Raw genomic sequence first — 17,526 nt, forward strand, 5'->3', positions numbered from 1 at the left:
AGAATCCAAGTTTCAGAAGCTTATTCAGTGGCAAAACGTATCCTTACCACTGAAATTCCTTGCTCAGCTTTTGTGCTCCACTGAATGTAGGAAACAGTGGTCTGTTTGGACACGAGTGGGTTTTCACTGCTGCCAGCGGTATTTGAAAACCCAGCGAAGAATTTGCATATTCATGAATTAAGGCCTGGTATAACTTTTATAAGAAAACATCAGAATTTTCACAATCTAGTTATTTTTCATATCACTGAAAAGCTCTTTAAACTACACCCGGGGCGCTTGTGTGCGCATTTGCTGATGGGATGTGAGACATGCTGTCCACAGAAGGTGTCCACGTGTCGCTCGGGGAGGTACACCTTTTGTACATGTGCATGCTTACATGCAGTCTCCAATGTTTTAATTTGAAGAGGCCGAGACTGAGACAGGTTCATCTCCTGTTGTTGCTTGCTGTTGGTCAGCCCTTGCTTTCGTACAGGGAATGGGGAGAACCCTGTGAGTAATAGTGCTGGTTCTTCCTACGTTTGCTGGGACATCTTGAGTTTGTTTAACCTCTGGTGTAAATCGCTGGATTGCCCTGTGTTTCATGAACTTGACTTGCAATGCTGTAATGTCTCACTGTTTAGTTGTTACCTCTTGGAAGACATTTTAGGAGGCAAGGAAAATATTTATGATTAAGCATGAAGAGAAGGTATGCAAGATGTTTATATTTTCCATTTATCAGTACCCTTCAGAGTGCTGCTTTCTGAATTGCAATTTGGACTTCATAGTCAACTTTCACTGTGATGGTTTGTGCTGTGTAAGATTGCTAATTCTCTTGCCATATCCTTTATACACTGAAACAAGAGGAATTTGCTGCTTTTTAAACGGGGGCCTAAGAGTAAATTCACCCTATTTTTATGTTCAAGCCAGCTCAGCTTTAGGGGATTTAAGTGATGTAATTGTATTGTATTCGGCCCCATAACTAGTCCAACTGAAAAAAAAAAAATCTTCAAAGTGAATATTTTAGTGCTTCATGCAAGGCACATTGCTCGGTGTCTTGGGAAAAAAAAAATGTAAAGCTTTTCTTACATTTGTGAACCATGGTCCGTTGTTGTACATGTTTTCTAAGCTTCTGTACAAATCTTAACTGCACAAAAAGAAGAGAGAGTTAGCTCCCACATCCTTAAAAAACCCCAAAGTTTTATTCCTGGTTATAATGAGATGTTGCATCTATTCATGGAATTAAGTCCTTAAAAGACAGGAAGGTTCATAAAAACAGATTCCTGAAAGTTTACATAATAATATTTCAAAATAAAAATATATTCCTCAGGAAGAAGATGCATAAATTTGGAAGCTCACTAACAGCACAAGGACTGACATCTTGTTCTTTTACATTTAGATTTGTTGCATTTCCATCTAACTGGACCAAAAATGTTGTTCCGGTATCTCTTGACACTTATCAGTGTGGATATGTTTGAGTCAGCTTCGGTTTTAGGTTTTGTTTCCAGTGTGGAGTGAAAGTATTAGATGTATTTTGCGGGGAGGGAGACTCATTACCCAGAGCCCGTAACTGGATTAAGGATCTTTGGGGGGAGAGGTTGAGGTTTTCCCCCCCTCAAGGCTTCCTCCAAGGTGACACACGGGGATAGTGCTCCGCTGGTGAACCGTGCTGCTGCCGGCTCCCATCTTCTCTTTCAGGATGTCAAGCCGTACGCCGTACGTAGGTCTCAGAAGATGGTTCAGCCTCTTATGTAGTCTTTCCTGTGAGCTGCTGGTAGACTTGTTGTGGGAGAGGAGAATGATGTGGTCACTGTAATTCAGTATCAAACTGCTATTAACTTAAAAATGTCTATATTCAGCAGCTCCCTGGTACATGGGTTTCAGGGGGGTAATTGAGCCAAACGCCGCTGCAGCTAGAGCTGATGCATAACTACCTCATCAGACAGTTCGTATCGGTTTTGGCTCTGGAGGCATCATTGGTGCGCCCATCCTGAGAAACATCTGCAATTTTGATCTTTTGGATCCTCCGTAGTAGGAATTTAAATCCTAGGTGGTCTTTGTGCCAGTTGAGTTTAGACGGGGAAAAACGTTGACTTTGGTGTTGGTTTTTTGCTGTGTAATTTTTATGGTCTTGAAATGAATGGAGGGGGTATGGTAACGTAGATTAATATACTGATATGCTCCCCCCTCAAAGGAGTTTAGAAAATAGAATTGCTGAGGCAGTAGAGATAAAGCATATCTGTGTAGGGGTGGTGGATGCTCTCTAGCAAATTTGAAGCAAATTTGCACACGCCTTTTTATGAACACAAAACCAAAACCCTGAACAATTATCACCAAAAATGTGACACGGGATTTTGTTCTGGTTTGCTCCAGTTTCTGCTGGTTAAGAAAGGTATCTTCCTTCTTCTGTAAAGAAAAATAGCAGTCTCGTGTGTCTCAATTATTCCATCTGCTGTGAGTAAGGTACCAAAATCAAATACTTTTTTTTTAAATATGCATAATGAAAAATCTATAAAAGTAAACAGTACTGTACTTACTCAGGGCTTCTGGCATTTCTTTGATCTCTTTGCTAATAGTATTACCGTGCACTCCTACACGGCGGACGGACACTTTGTGAAGATGTAGGATTATGTTCTTTGTCCTATTGTCAAAGTCTGGTACAAAAACCACAGAAGAGGATGTGAACACTGTAACTTTGGGCTTGGCAGCTTCCTGACCTTTCTAAAAGGCTTGCTCAGTCCTCTAATAGCTGGTTCAGTGCTGGCAAGGTGACAGACTAGATGAATTAGCTGGTCTTTTCCGTCCCTTATGTGTCAGATTCTTTGTTTTATATGGAAATAATTTCTGTCAAAATGGGAAATTTATCATGAGGTACTTCCTCTGCCTGTAAAATGAAAATGTCAACCACAGGTCTGTTTGAATGTGTCTTCTGTTACAAACCGCTGGTGGAGCCAGCTTGGTCCATTGATCCCACCATTGTGCTCCCCCCTGTTTTAACGCGAAGTCAGGCAGCTCCACTGTCCTGCGATAATGGAAACGTGTAATAGAAAGCTAACAACGCCGCAGGGTTGTCTTCCATGTGAAGAATCGCATCAAAATTTCTTAAATATTTAGAGGTTATCAGATTTTTTGTCTGTGATATGTCAATATGGTGGATGGGTCTATTTTTTAGGTGTGTGTATGTATACATGTGTATCTATGCACATAAAATGTTATACGTGCATTACCGTTGATTTACTATGATGTCTTAAGAAACCTAAACCAATTTTTATATATGTATTGACTTTAATATGTCAAATAGTATAGGCTATTAATATGAAATATCTTTGCATAAAGATTTAACATCTGTCGTTACTTTAAAGGCTGAATAGATATTACAGCATTACGGGTTTCTAATAGATTAAGAAGGCACCATATGTCACACATAACCCTGCTTTGCATTTTGAGATATGTCAAGCAGTGAATAATCCTGCGTCTCGTCTGAGCAAAGATGGCACCGGGATAATATTTTTTGTTTGTTTTTAATGGGAGAAGATGGTCGTGCTAAAAGGAATTCATTTAAATATTGGGGGGGGCATATACTGTTAAAGTTGGGATTAAAAAAAGGGGGGTTATACAGTGGGTGGTAAACCATTCAAGCCAATGCAGACTTTGAAGACGGAGGTATTGTCGCAAGCGATGAACGCCAGGTTTAGGTGTGCGAAATTCGGTAAGAGAAAGCGAAAATGACTCCAGCCTCCTATTCCCTTCTTCAAAGTATTGCTAAGGGAAGTTTGGCAGAAGCTGGGACAGGAAATTGAAATCTGAATACTATTTTAAACTGATAGGGTTAAAGGCCTCTCTTTTACACTAGCACACTTGTTCTTTCATTTGATACTTGAACTCTGAAATTTTTCTGTGACTTTCTAGGGAGAAGGAGGAGCAGCTGACTCGGGTGACAGAGGTACAGAGGCTGCAGGCCCAGCAGGCAGATGCTGCCCTGGAGGAGTTTAAGCGGCAGGTGGAGCTGAACTCAGAAAAAGTCTATGCTGAAATGAAGCAGCAGGTGAGGAGGTCACAATGCCAGCCTTTCCGAAACTCTGTCTCAGTGGGATAGCGTATTCTGATCTTACAATGCCAGAAACGTGCTTCACTTGAGAGTGCTACATCAAAATCTTTCACAATGTAGTGTCTTCGCTAGCAAGTCAAAAGGGATGTTAGCGGTTGTTTCATCTTTCTAACAAAGCCAGAATTGTCATTGTTAGAGATATCTGCGGTTATGATACTGATTAGGGAATTTTCAGGAGTGAGAGTATAAAGTGTTAGTTTATACACCCCTCTGGAACAACGTTTGTAATTTTCCAGTTAAATGTGTGTCTCTTCCTACTCTTCTCAGAGCAACTCTGTCTTCCGTTAATGAGGTCTTGTAATCAGTTTGAGCCTAAACAGTGGCGGAGCCATTGTGGCTGCTGGCAGTCATGGGCAGAGGACAGTAAAATCCGTTTTCCTGTCCCTGAAAATTGATAGTAGGAATTTATGTAAAAAGGTTTTAGTGTCTTTGATTCCTTATGGAGCAAACAATAGTTAAACCGTTGTCCTTGGGATTTTATAAATGCATCATGATGAGTGAAATAAGGAGCAAGCGACAGGTGATCAAAAAGAAGGGGAGAGAAGGGAGTATTCCCTTCGCTGGCTCACGTGGTCGAAATCTCAACACATAACTCAAGCTTGTAATTCTGCCTGACCGTATACTCAGTTTGGCAACCTCACCTATCATAACCAAACCTTGCTGGTGACAGTAGGATGCTGCAGTCTGATACTGTAATGGATTCCTAAGGATGCAGGCTTATAATATAACAAATTCTCTTTTTGTTGTTCCTGTGAAGTTTTTTTTTTTCTGAAAATCTTCAACAACAATGAGAAATTAAGTAAGGCATTGCAGATATTTTTAAGACCCATGCAGACAGCAAATAATAGAATTTGGAAATAAAAAAAGGCAAGAACAAACTTATAAAAGCAAGATCTGTTCTGCAGACTAGACCCATGAGGGCAATATGACAAATCCTACAATTTTAATCTGACTTTTTCTGTGCCACGAGACTGTCCTCCAACTTTTTCACAATGACTTAAAATAATGTATTATTTCTGCTCCAAAGGAGATATAGTCCAATTCTAGAAAGGCTAATAATAGTTTAATTCACTTAAAAAAAAAAAAACAAAAAACCCAAAAAAACCAAACCAATCCAAAACAAAAAAATGTATGAAAGACTTAGAAAAAATTAAAAATTGTCACTTAAAAGTTGCTGCAAATGTCTTTTAGAATATTTCTGTCTTCTGGGAAATTTTGAAAATAAATCTTGCTGTCCTCAGAGTCAGCCATGGGTTTATTTTGTCCTTACTCACATGCAGTAAATGATATTGTACAGTTGAGCAATATCATTCTATAGGAACCAAGGTTCAAGGAAATACATCAAAGAAACACTACTGAAGCTATCTGCATAGCTTTGTCCTTTTTCATTCTTCTGCACGCACATACTCTAGATAAATCACCTGTTAGATTGTAATATATTGGAAAACTTCTATTTTTTGTGGTTAGGTGGAATGTATTACTTAAAGCAAAAACTGTAGTAGCTATAGCAACACTGTACTTAACTACACTGGGAATATTGGGCTTCTAAAACCATTCTTTGGTGTATGGTAATTATGGAGATAAGTAGAACGGAGTCTGGCATTTTCAGTTCTTGTAATCAATATTTGATTCATTAGTTTGGCTCTGTGATATTTTTTTGCCATCTGCTTCCTATTTTGTCAAGCTTGTGATTATTAAGGGTCACCTGATGCCCACTGGTGGGCGAGTGGTACATTTTTAACTGCAAGATCTGCATTTTTTCTGATAGTAACTAGCAAAAAGAGAAACAATACATAGACTACGTCATGGTACTTTTTAGATCTAATGTTTCCTGGGTTTGGCAACTAATGATCAAGAGCCCTTATTGCACTTGTAGGAAGTGTATGTGACCTAATGAGTAAAGCAGAAAAGCCGGTAGAGTTAAAGCATCTTTGCATGTGTTTTTACTATTTCACTTTTCAGAATGTTTTCATTCTCTTAAAAATAAAAATCCTTTAATAAAGTAACAGGATCTTTTATTTTTCTGGCTTTTATTGAGCTGAGTAAAATATGGCTATGGACATGTAATTGGAGTAAGTTTGGAGGCAGAAGAAATTATTCAATGAATATTTTATGAAGTCCCTTTTCTTAACACCAGATAGTAGCAGCGAGGTTCAACAGCTACTGGAAGGGTAACTTGTTCCTTTCTATTCTACTTTTCTGCTTTCTCTCTGGCCAACTATTCCTAGTCCTGTATCTTCCTCTCCTGCTGCAGTATTTTCCAATAAATTTCCCACTCCGAGTACTGCCTTTTCTCTTCTTCCCCTGGCTTAGAAGTGGTGTCCAGGCCAATTGGCAAAGACATCTGTTGAAGACAGAGAACTCCCTTAGGCCAAACAGGATTTTGGTTTGTGGTTCAGGAATTCATGCGTTTCTTCTTTTGCTACAGCAGATGGACTTGTGGCAGCAGTGGTCCTCCTGACAGCTACACCCCTTCTCTGTCTTTTTTAAGGAGATGGTTTATTTGCTACTTGTGTTAGGACCTAGATCTAAAACTAATTGATGAGTATGCACTGCAGCATAGTTATGTATGTATAAATATATATATACACACTTTTTTTTTTTCCCCTGGAAACTTGCCTGACATACAGCTAACAGTTGTGCTTTTGATACAAAAGCCTTTGTTAATTGGGTTATGAAATTGCTTCCTTGATGCTGTGTGCTGGAATTTGTGGGACTCATTATTCATAGGCGATGACTATCTTCAGAGAACTTTACTTGCAGCCAAATAATTCTCTTTTAAGTTATTTTACTGATTTAATGTAAACTTACTTTAAATGTGTAGTTTGTGCACTGACTCACACATGATTTCCTTTGAATTTCCATGGGCAATATATTTTTAAGTGAAATCTATTTGAGTCTTAAATAAGTCTAGAAAAAATATTCACTTAATTTTGATGGGATTTTCACCACTGTCAAGTGAAAAACTGAGCCAATACTTTGTAATCGGGGAGTGGCATGGAGTAGTTGATTGCTATATTCTTAAGTAATTTATAATCCCGTCTTCACTGAATATTAATTTTCACTCCCTACAAATAGTATTATTATCGTTCTCAGCAAGTTATATTCATGTCTTTGATGGTTTGCAAACAACTGTAGAAACGTCAGGATGTTTCAAGCCATGCCTTTTTAAAAAAAATTAAATATTCCCTTTCTTTTACCATGTAGATGGAAAAGGTTGAAGCAGATCTAAGCAGATCAAAATCTCTCCGGGAAAAGCAATCCAAAGAATTCTCCTGGCAACTGGAAGAGCTCAAGCAAAGATATGAGCAACAGGTCAGTCGGATCGCTCCTTCGGGCGGAGGGGAGGGGGGACATCTTTTCATGCAGATGTAGGTCAGTTCCTGTGGCAGGCTTAATCCTGTTCTCGCTGTGCATTGCTGTTCTTTGTATAAAGGCAAAATTCATAGGTATGCAGAGTTTATGCAATGGGGGATGGAGGGGAAAGAGTCTACATAGAAAATATTTTTGTTTCCTCTTTGTAATCCTTTGTACCTCTGACTCTTTCAAATTGTTTCCCAGGCTTACAGGTGGCAACACCTATTTTCATAATGGCCAGATGAAATTATTTAATGTGTTATCTGTTTTTCTTCTTGTCAAGAAACAGCGTTTTATTCTTTTTATCATTTTTTTACATGAGGAGTGTTCGTATGAATGCTTGTTTTGGCCCACTGATAGCAATTTTCTTTATTGTAATGTAATTTCAGGGTTGGGAAATATTCAGGAAACATTTGGGTGGAGAAAAGAAACTTGAGTTCAGTAGTGTTGTTTAGTGTAAAGGGAAAAAAACAGAAAAAGAAGCAGCCAAATTATTGCATGATACAGACTTGAGAGCTACGCGGCTGAAACAGCCCATCAAACGCTTGTGTAAGGTGGTACTTTGTTGTGAAGCTAAAGGGGCGTCTGCTCGGTAACGCCTGTTAAAAGATTGAGAATTTTTTTGTTACTACTCTATAGCAATGATGTGGTTAGTCCACACGCTTAAAGTTCTCTCTTATCAATGTTTTTGTGTGGATATAAGTTTACATTTCCACCAGGGAAGTGCGGTTTCGTTTCTGTTTATCTTCTGTGCTGGTAAGAGGATGAAATTACTGCAGTTGGCTCGTGGAACGAGACTTGCTCTGGTCTCTCTGGAAGGGGCTTTTTCAACTAACTAAGGAATGGGATCACTTTGGTAGGTGTTGAGAGAGACCTTCGCCTGCGCTTGGGAGGAACAAAAGTGTGTTTTGTGCATGGCTCTCAACTTGGATTCAAATCAAAGGGAGTTTGTTGGTTCGGATCAAAGTATTTTCCTTATCCTGACTCAGAATTGCCAACATTACTAATTGTGTTGTCACCTGGCAAAGGGCAAGAAGCTGTCCCATGTAATAGGTACATCTCTGCAGGCATTTTGTTTTACTGGGTGATACTATTTATGATTCTTCTATTTAAGGATTCAGGAATAGTCCAGGTTACAGAGGTATTGGGGGGGGTTGTTTTGTGGGTTTTGTCTTGCAGATGACATCATTTTCCAAAAGAACAGTAAGAAGCCTACCTCTGTCATGATTTAGTATAATCTCGGGAATAAAGGCTAGAATCACAAATGCAGTCAGTACTGTGTAATCATGGCAATAGATGTTCTTCAAATTGTTCATGTGAAAGCCATTGCAAGAATTGCTTGCATTAAAGGTGAGGAAGTTTGACATGTCAGTTAAAGGACATACTGAAGGGAGGGTGATGGGAAGTGTTGGGGCTAGTTGGGCGTCCACCTTAAGGTGGATCTTCTTTTATGGAATCTTATATTCACATCATTTTAGTGATATGGTTGGTTCGCTTTTTTCTTTACAGTTCTCATAATTTGTAGTGCATCTTTGAAGTCCGAAGTAGGCATTTACTCCCAAGTTTTTGTTCCCAGGTTTAGGAACATGATCTATAGAGATAAGTACAAATCTGCAGTTCATCAGATGTTATGACAATCCTGTTCCTACCTACAAATGGTAATTTTTTTACTTTCAGTATACATGGCAAAGGCTACCAAGCCATAGATACAATCTTCTGCCAAGTAATCTGCTGGTTTTGTGCGCTGAAGGAAAATTATAATGCCTAGTAGTGTCCTGATTTACTTTTAATTTGTTTTCTGGTATCATCATGCCTATTATATTCAGACCTTCTGGAGACTGGATCAAAAAAAACCCAAAACCAAGAAATGAATGCGATACATAAAATGTTTTTGGTGAATCTTTTTGCATTGGCATTCTGTAACAATGTTGATATTGTGGTAAACATCAGTGAAAGCAGTTTCCACTAAGAGGAAATATTTACTGCTTCACTTTTATTTAGGATAACTACTTTTATAGCTAGACTTTATGAAACATCATTGAAACCCAATGAAAGGGTTTCAGCACTAAACAGCTAAACAATTAAAGCCTCGGAAGAATTTTCAGAGGAATCCAGTTTATGCCCTTTTTCAAAATTTATTTCTCTTCATACTTCATTTGGAATGTTCTTTGAAAGCTTGCGAACATGAAAAATATGTGACCCTTCCTGCAGATTGCAGCGTGTTATCATTAGAAACGACGTTCTTGTTGTATTGTCCTTTCTGCAGTACAAAGCTCCTTCAGCCCAGCCGTGGAGCGGTATGAGCTCAGTTCTTCCACTCTTAAAGTTTCCTTTCAGTAGTTCCAACTTCTGTTTCTCTGTATTACTCTCTATTTATGCTTCAGAACTTCTAAACCATTTTTAAAGCAGACTTTTCCTTGCCTTGTTTTACTGCATATTTCTTTGGTGGTTACTTGGGGAGGAGCAGACTGATTTAAACTGTTTAAATAGAGCAGTAAATTAGAATTGGTGGTGCATTTCAGCAGGGCTCTAGCAGACTTCCAGTCGGGAAATAGACACCCAACTGAAAACCAGATACTTTAGTTACCTGAGAAATGCAGTAATTGCTTTGACATGTTCTGCCTCAAGTGTCTGAATCTAACTGTCAAGTGGAATTTATACACAAAGGGAAAGAAAATCAACCTGCAGATGTATTTTGTGTCGGTTGGCATGGTGAGCGGCAGAGGTGGCACTGGTAGCATACTGGACAATTCAGTTGCCCATAAATTTAATGAAGTTGGTGATGAAGAACCAAATGAACTGATGTGTTATCCAGTTCTCCAAGCTGAGAAGCATCTTGGAGGTGTAGGAACTTGAGAGCTGTGGTTTTACGTCTCTGCTCAATATGAATGGTTGCCTGTGCTTCACAGGACTCTCCTTGAATTTCGATTTCAGAGGTTACTAGTGTGAACGTGGACTGTTGCTTGTGGGGCTGAAAGATTGCTCTGCCTACAGATTAGATGTACTGATATATGTTGATATCTACCTGATACTTATATCAATAAATAACCCGTTATATATTGACGGGGTTTTTTTTCCTTGAAAACAGGGGAAAAAACCCATACAAAACCATGGCAGTTAATATTTTGTTAACTTTCCAAATGTATTTGAATCCGTTAATAAAGCAAATAAGAAATTTTGGGTCCTGCAGTATGTGGTTTCAGCTGTCATGCGTTACTCCTGGTTCCAGCTTCATCTGATTCAGTGCCACTTTCTTTTGAAGTATCCACTGAGAACGCTCTTAGAGAGAAACTGGTGGCTTTTTTTTCTTTAAATATACTTTAGCTCAACTTTGTTCTACTTGCAGCTGTTAGATTTGAAAGTATATTTTGAAGAAAAAAATAACTCCAGCAGCACCACAGTTCCTATCTGCTGGGAGCAGCTGCTTTCGGCACTTCAAAGCCAGTGGACACCACAGCGAAGGCCTCAGCCTTTCCTGCCTTTGAAATGGTTGCAGTATCTATAGTCAGGCTTTATGGCACTGTCAGCACAGGAAAAAAGGTTGTTTGGTTTTTTGCACCCCCTCCCTTTTTTCTTTTTTTTTTTTTTTTTCCCCTTACTTTCTAATTGCATCCTCAGTTTAGCTCAAAATACCTGGGAAGTGCTTCTGCTCAAGGCGTTTTCCACGAACACAAATGTTTGAAAGAGAATGTGCCCAAACTTCACAGTAATGGATTTTAGGCAGGCAAGTTTGACAGAAAAGTTAATGAATTTGCTTTTTTCCCCACATCCATGTCAGTTGGGCACCTTCTGAGAGCATGTCTCTCAGGGCGAGCTGTGGGACCATGGCAGAGAGCTCGTGGTGGAGCAGGGCTTCACGCAGAGTCGAGTACATACCTTCGTTTCAAGCAGATTTTCATAAACTGTCATGGATGGAACATTTTCGATGGACTTTTGGAGATCTTAATGTTTAAATGGCATTAGCGTGTCCTTTTTTCAAAAAAAAACCACACAGTACTAGATCACGGTGATCACTGTTACACCGGGTTTTTTTTGTGGGTTTTTTTTGCTATAAATAGTTGCTAAAGTGCTATGACTGAGTAAGTGTGAAAAAATTAAGCTGCAAGATTAGTTAGTGAGCCAAAGTCTATAAAATTTCATTTTCCTAAGCAGGGAGAATGTGCCGTGAAAAGGTTGATGAATTATTGTGATAGCAAGATGGTGTTACTTGCTGAGTTAGGGACATACTTTCTGAGATTATATGTCAACCTGAATGTATAAATAAGCCTCTTGTTTTTGTTTGTCTTTTCTTTTATAGTGTTTATTCCGTTTTAAATTAATAATAATTCATGCTTCCACAGCAAAGTGGAAAGCTATTACGTGATAGCTGAAGAATCTCCCCGTACCTCAGGAAATCCTTTCTTGCGACATTTATTGTTGGGTTCCGACTTCTGTAAAACTTGTGAAGGAATAATTAGAGGTGTCTTTTTGTCCTATTTAGCCAAATAGGAAAGAAACAGGACACTTTCGGAAATATTTTACTGGGTATTTAACAAAATCACTTTGAAATAATGTTAAAAATGAGAGAAGTAGTCTATGCTTCTAAGTTGGGAGCAAGACGAAGATGTGGTTGAGCTTAAATATGTCTTTTTATATTAAAGAAAGAGATGTGAAGAAGTGCAGAATCAGCTGGTTAAAAGTGAAAAAAGCATGGCTGTAATCTTACCTGCCAGCGCAAGGACAAATATCCAAGGTAGTGTTGGGAAATTGTTCTTATTTTAGCAGTGTGCTGGAGCAGAGGAAAATACTAGTAGGAGGAGAGGAAGAATATTCTTTAGACTGACTGTATCTCTTTTCTTGTATAGCTTACTAATGAGGTTAAATTAGAGAAATGTGTGAGGTAAAATATGAGTTTTGTAATTACAACCATTGTTTTTATACATAAGTGTATATATTTAAAACCAAACATCTTATTCAGTGCTAGCAGCACCATTTAATATTAAGGTTCCAAGCACAATCTCCTGCTCAGTTGCTTAAAAATCTTCTAAAGTGTTATTTAGATTAACATTTAATGGCCGGGCATCTTCCCTGCTAATTTTTAGCTGTTTAACTTTGTGCTGAGAGATTTCACCAGTGTTTGGATGATCGAGACTGAGATGACGTTGTTTTGCTTGAAATTGTAGCGATAATTCCTTGAAACGCTGGTGGTAGGGTATTTTTCACCTGGGTGTGTTTTTTTTAATGTTTCCCTTGAAGATCTACTCAAATGTATTTAGGTAATAAACATTGCTTAATTCAGATGTTCAAGAGTCCAGCAGCTAAGTGTTCTGAAGACCCTCACTGAGAATTTCCATGTCTTCTCTGGGAAACGGAGCCAGAACAGTTTGTGTATGAGCGCGGTGTAAACGCTGTGACCTCGTGAGAGAGAGGGGAAAATACAGCGTAGGTAAGGAATAGAGTGAAAAGTGGGGATTAAACATTAAACCAAGAAACTGCTGTGACTTGGTGATGGGACTTGGAAAGGAAGCTCTTCAGGGAAGATAATTTCTGTCCATGAAAAGAATTTGTGAGCGGCTGTGAAAAGCCTGTGCAATGGAGCCTAGAGCTACTAAGGCTGAGAAACATCATGTAGTCCCATGGATCAGGAGCACTGGAGGGGCAAGGCCTGCAGGAGGGATCGGTCGGAGCGCTGGTGTGGGCTGAAGGGTCCACTGAGCATGAGTTGCCTCTTCAGGAGCCAGCGTTCCTTATTGCCTCCCACTTTAACTGCAGCCACTCTGCCTTTCTGAGATAGGAAGCAGGGACCATGAAATGCTGCTTCTACACTGGACATGTTGAGTTTACAGTTCTATTGTGTTTAGGTGGCATATTTCTTCTAGCACCCTTGATCTTCCAGCTGGTGGTCTTGTCTTCAGAACTGCTACGAACATCACCAGTCCTATCATGAGACACAATCACCGTATGCACACCTTAAACTCTGACGCCGATGTCATGCTCAAGCCTTCAGAGACATTCAGCTGGACGCTAATAGGGATAAGCTTAACAATGAGCTTGGTTTGTCCCTGTCCCTTTTTCAGTTGAGAGTTCCTGCCGCTGCACTTGCATCCTAGCTTTTCTTCTGGCCTCGTTCTTCCTTTTCTGTTTTCTTCTAGCTTCTTTTTGACTGATCTGTTACCCACTCAAGCGAAGAAAACCTTTTCAAAGATGTGCTTGAAATATGGTATTCCTCAGACAGACCCATGTTCAAGGTGTTTCTTGGCTGTGCTCTAAACCATTGAGTTACATTCAGAGATTCGCAGTCGGTTTTTCATATGCTGGTTTAGTTATAATGACACAGTCTTTGTAAAAAGCTTTGTTCCTCTCCTCTCTGTCTATAGTCTAAGGTAATTGAAATACAGTCTGTTCTTGCGTGGAGGCCAAATGAGCACGTTAGCAGAGGCTCTAAATTTTTCATGTCATCAGCAACAAACTGCATAAATTTCATTTAATAAATTAATCTAGAATGCACAAATGTTTCCTTTGAACCATCCTAACACACAGATGAATGCCATTTGCGAAGAATATCTGAGGAATAGCTTCTTCAATCGTCAGCATCAACTGATCACTGTATGGTATAGCGAAAACTCACAAATGGGAAAAGGACACGAATTTAACCTCCAAGTAGAGAGTGGGTGGAAATCTTCTGGCTGCACAATTGCTGTTTACAGAGCTGTTAATCAGAGAGATGGGTATTTACACTGTCTCCTTCAGGCACGTAACTTGTGTGTGATTCCAAGTTAAAAGCCTGAGCTGCCTGTATAGTCAACAGAATCAACTTCTGGGGGGAGGAGGAAGAGGGGAGACGATTCCAGGAACATAAATTGGTGCCTGCACTAAATAGCAAGTCAGGCTGTGAACGCCTGTGAAGTCGGTTCTCAGCGTTCAAAGAAGGTCCTTGGATAAACTCTGAATCCCTAAACAACGACTATGTACAGTGAATTCTGTACCAGAGCCTGCTACAAACAGGCATTTGCAGTGACTCAAGGTATATTAGCTTGAAATATATATTTGAAATATAGAAATATTTCAGTTTGCAGAGTGCCTTGGCTTTACTGGAGCAGGTGGACTGGGGAAGGGAGTGGGACCCCCTGACGGTCATCACGGCGCTAAGTGGGATTTAATCACAGGGATGCAACTTCATTTCCAATATGTTGGTGATTTAACAACAAATTTCCTCGTGGCAGGAGGATAGGAAACACAGCAGGATTGAGGTGGGGTTTGTGCTGCCCATACTTTAAAAATACTAAAATTCTGGAAGGCCTTTGTAACTAAAAATTTACAGATCAGGTGTATCGTTTTATATACACAGTGAGACCACTCAGGTATATTGTAGCAGGGAGGATAAATCAAACTGCAGTTTGGCTAATAGACCAGCTTGTCTCTTTTAGCAATTTTCTTGCAATTCTTAATTTGTAGTTGAAATACAGTTATTAGTGGTTGATTATAAGGTGAAGTATAACAGGCAACAGAGTCATGCCAATTAGATTATTGCAGCCTGCAATGAAATAGAAAGTAAAATGCATTCGCTAGGCATGTTCATTACCCTATATGTATTTGCTACTTCGGTGGTAATATATGGTTCCGCACTGACGTGTTTTTCACTGTCCCATTTGCCGTCGGCTTATTACAGACCTTGTATTGTGGGAACGCTTTGTGTTCCAAATTATAGCAAAATCTTAAAAAAAAAAATGTGTACTTTTAAAATCCATTTAATTTATCTGCTGCAACGTAGTTCTGGTATGCTCCCTTGCCTGGCAGTGAAGATTCCTCTTTTCTGCCCAAAGTTATGCTAAGCCAGAGCCCAGCGTGATTAATACTCGATCCTCCAGCCTGTTATATCAGATTAGTTTTACAAGCAGTGTACTTGTGGAGTTGGGTAATCCTCATATCCTCATGAAACATGCTCATTTATTTATAGGCTTAGGAGACAGAAAATGCTAGATTTCACCGGAGTTGTTATTTGGGGATAGATCATGTGTTGTACACTGTGCTGGGCAGAGGTTAGGGCTGGTTTTTGAGCAGAGCAATGATAATGAAGACACCTGATTTACAAACACTCTTAAATGCTTATAAGATAGAATTGCGGAAAAATAGATGTGCCACATGCATGCTGTATGAGTGAGATTAGTTCAGTCCTTTGCCATGGCATGTAACTTATTGGTGGCTTCTCCAGCACTCAGAAGTTCAGTCATGCCAAAATAACGCTAATAAAATCGTCCTGCCATGCAAAACCGTATTTTATATAGGTGTTACTTACAATATTTCTGGAATAGTGGACATAAATTTACATGAATTTTCATACTTTGGTGTCAAATATTTATTGTAGCAGTTACATTTTTCAAAGAGGTAGTGAGCTAACTAATTTCCTTTCCATCCTTTGGGAACTATAAAAAGAATTTCAAAGGCATACTTGTTCTTGAGAACAAGTCGAAATTGTTCTAAAATTAAAAAGCCTAAACTTAGCGTGTGATGTCAAAGCAAAGACTGGATAGTAGAAGGTCTTGTCTATATTGGAGACTTTAAAAAGGTATTTGCTGTCGTTGATTGTGTTACAAGCATTTGGCTTCTGAAAATACCTTCTGCAGTCAGCAGGCTATTTGCTGTAGATCTTCAGACGTACCAACTGAAGCAGCGTGAGCGGCGGCGTGATTTCACCTCAGGTCTTCGTTAGATTGTCCCTCCTTTTCGCGGGTTCTTCTGAAGCACCTCGGCCTCGGGCGCAGTTGGTCGGCCTGCGTTAGAAGGCGGTCGTTGAGCAGCAGCTGATGTCGTTGGCGTCCAGCGTAGGGTGGGCATGAACCATGTTGCCAGATTTGTTTGGCTGTTTGTGTGTATTTACGTGAGTGCATAGCAGAAGACTGTCACGGTTCTTGGATTAATCACTTTTAGCTTTTTGTTAATTTTGTTGTCTTTTAAAAATTCTTTTCTCTGCGATAGTAAGGCAATATTGTTAAATTTCAGTTAAAAGCAGAAATTAAAAAAAAATAAATGGTGTCATTCTGAGATGGCTTAGTAAATCAGCTCTGGGCTGTTGCCTTGAATATGGTTCTGTCATACCGGTGTGGAAAAGAATTAGAAAATGAAGAATTCACATAAGAAGAGGTCATAATTTTAAAACGTTTGTGTTAGTTGGTAATAACAGTGTTTCACGGTAGGAACAGCTATCCTGGGTCAGACAGTCCTGCTTGTTTTAGTGACCAGGCCACAGCTGGAGATAGGAACAGATGTGCAGAGAAGAGAATAGGTTTTCATCTTTGGGAGGGCAAAATGAGGAAACATGTCAGCCACAATGAATACGATCTGATTACGGTAATAGGGCACACACTATTATTTAATGAATGTTTCTTTTCAATGTTGCCCCTAGTTCCCATTGTGAATATCGTGTTGCTTGTCTGTCTGAAATGTATAGCCCCTAAAACTGTCTGTCTTCTAGACGCTTGTTTGCTGGATATGAGCAGACATTTTAATGTAATCTGATGAAGTGCTGAGCATCCAGGGGTAGATGCAGAAGGGTCTCAACACAATACCGTTTTTGAAGGAGGTGCTTTTGGTATATCTTTCATAAAGGCACTCTCTACCCCGAAAAGGAGACAGAATCCATACGGATTTATGAAGAATTCCTATAGTTTTGATGCAGCTTCCTGTGATGAAGAAGTCCTGTCGTTGCTGAAAAACAGCATGGTGGTTTTTTTCCTTTTCTTAGTAGACACTAATTCTTACTCCTTTAAAAAACAAACCCAACCACAATACAAGAAAGAGAGAGGGAGGAGTGGAAGAGAACCCGTAGTGCTTGGCAGCAGTTCTGAGGAGAACAGGAGGCTCAGTGAGTGTTCACCAGTGCAATCAAATGGCTACGCAGTCGCTTCACGTTATTTGTGCAGGAAGGCATGTTTTGTTGGTTACAAATGTGAGGTATTTGTTAATATTCATTAGGGAAGATGGTTTTTCTAGATCTTTGAACTTGAGGGGAGAAGATGCTCTTGTCCCCATCCTTTCTTTTCTCTCCTGTCTCTCCACCTCTGCTCCCTGCCAGAAACCTCTAAAAATCAAAACAAAACCGTCATGGG

General features: G+C 39.5%; 1 protein-coding gene across 1 annotated transcript in view; it reads left to right on the top strand.

Annotated features, from left to right (window-relative positions):
• CEP112 (centrosomal protein 112) overlaps positions 1 to 17,526 on the top strand; it is a gene marked incomplete at both ends in the record, with an annotated part of 184,569 nt that overhangs the window by 62,515 nt on the left and 104,528 nt on the right. Inside the window, 2 exons of the mRNA XM_082008283.1 lie at positions 3,886 to 4,021; positions 7,292 to 7,399. Of these exons, the coding sequence (XP_081864409.1) occupies positions 3,886 to 4,021; positions 7,292 to 7,399 (244 nt within the window). The remainder of the gene's footprint in view (positions 1 to 3,885; positions 4,022 to 7,291; positions 7,400 to 17,526) is intronic.

This window comes from Phaethon aethereus, assembly GCF_964289735.1.
Source record: "Phaethon aethereus genome assembly, chromosome: 18".
In the NCBI taxonomy this organism is placed as follows: domain Eukaryota; kingdom Metazoa; phylum Chordata; class Aves; order Phaethontiformes; family Phaethontidae; genus Phaethon; species Phaethon aethereus.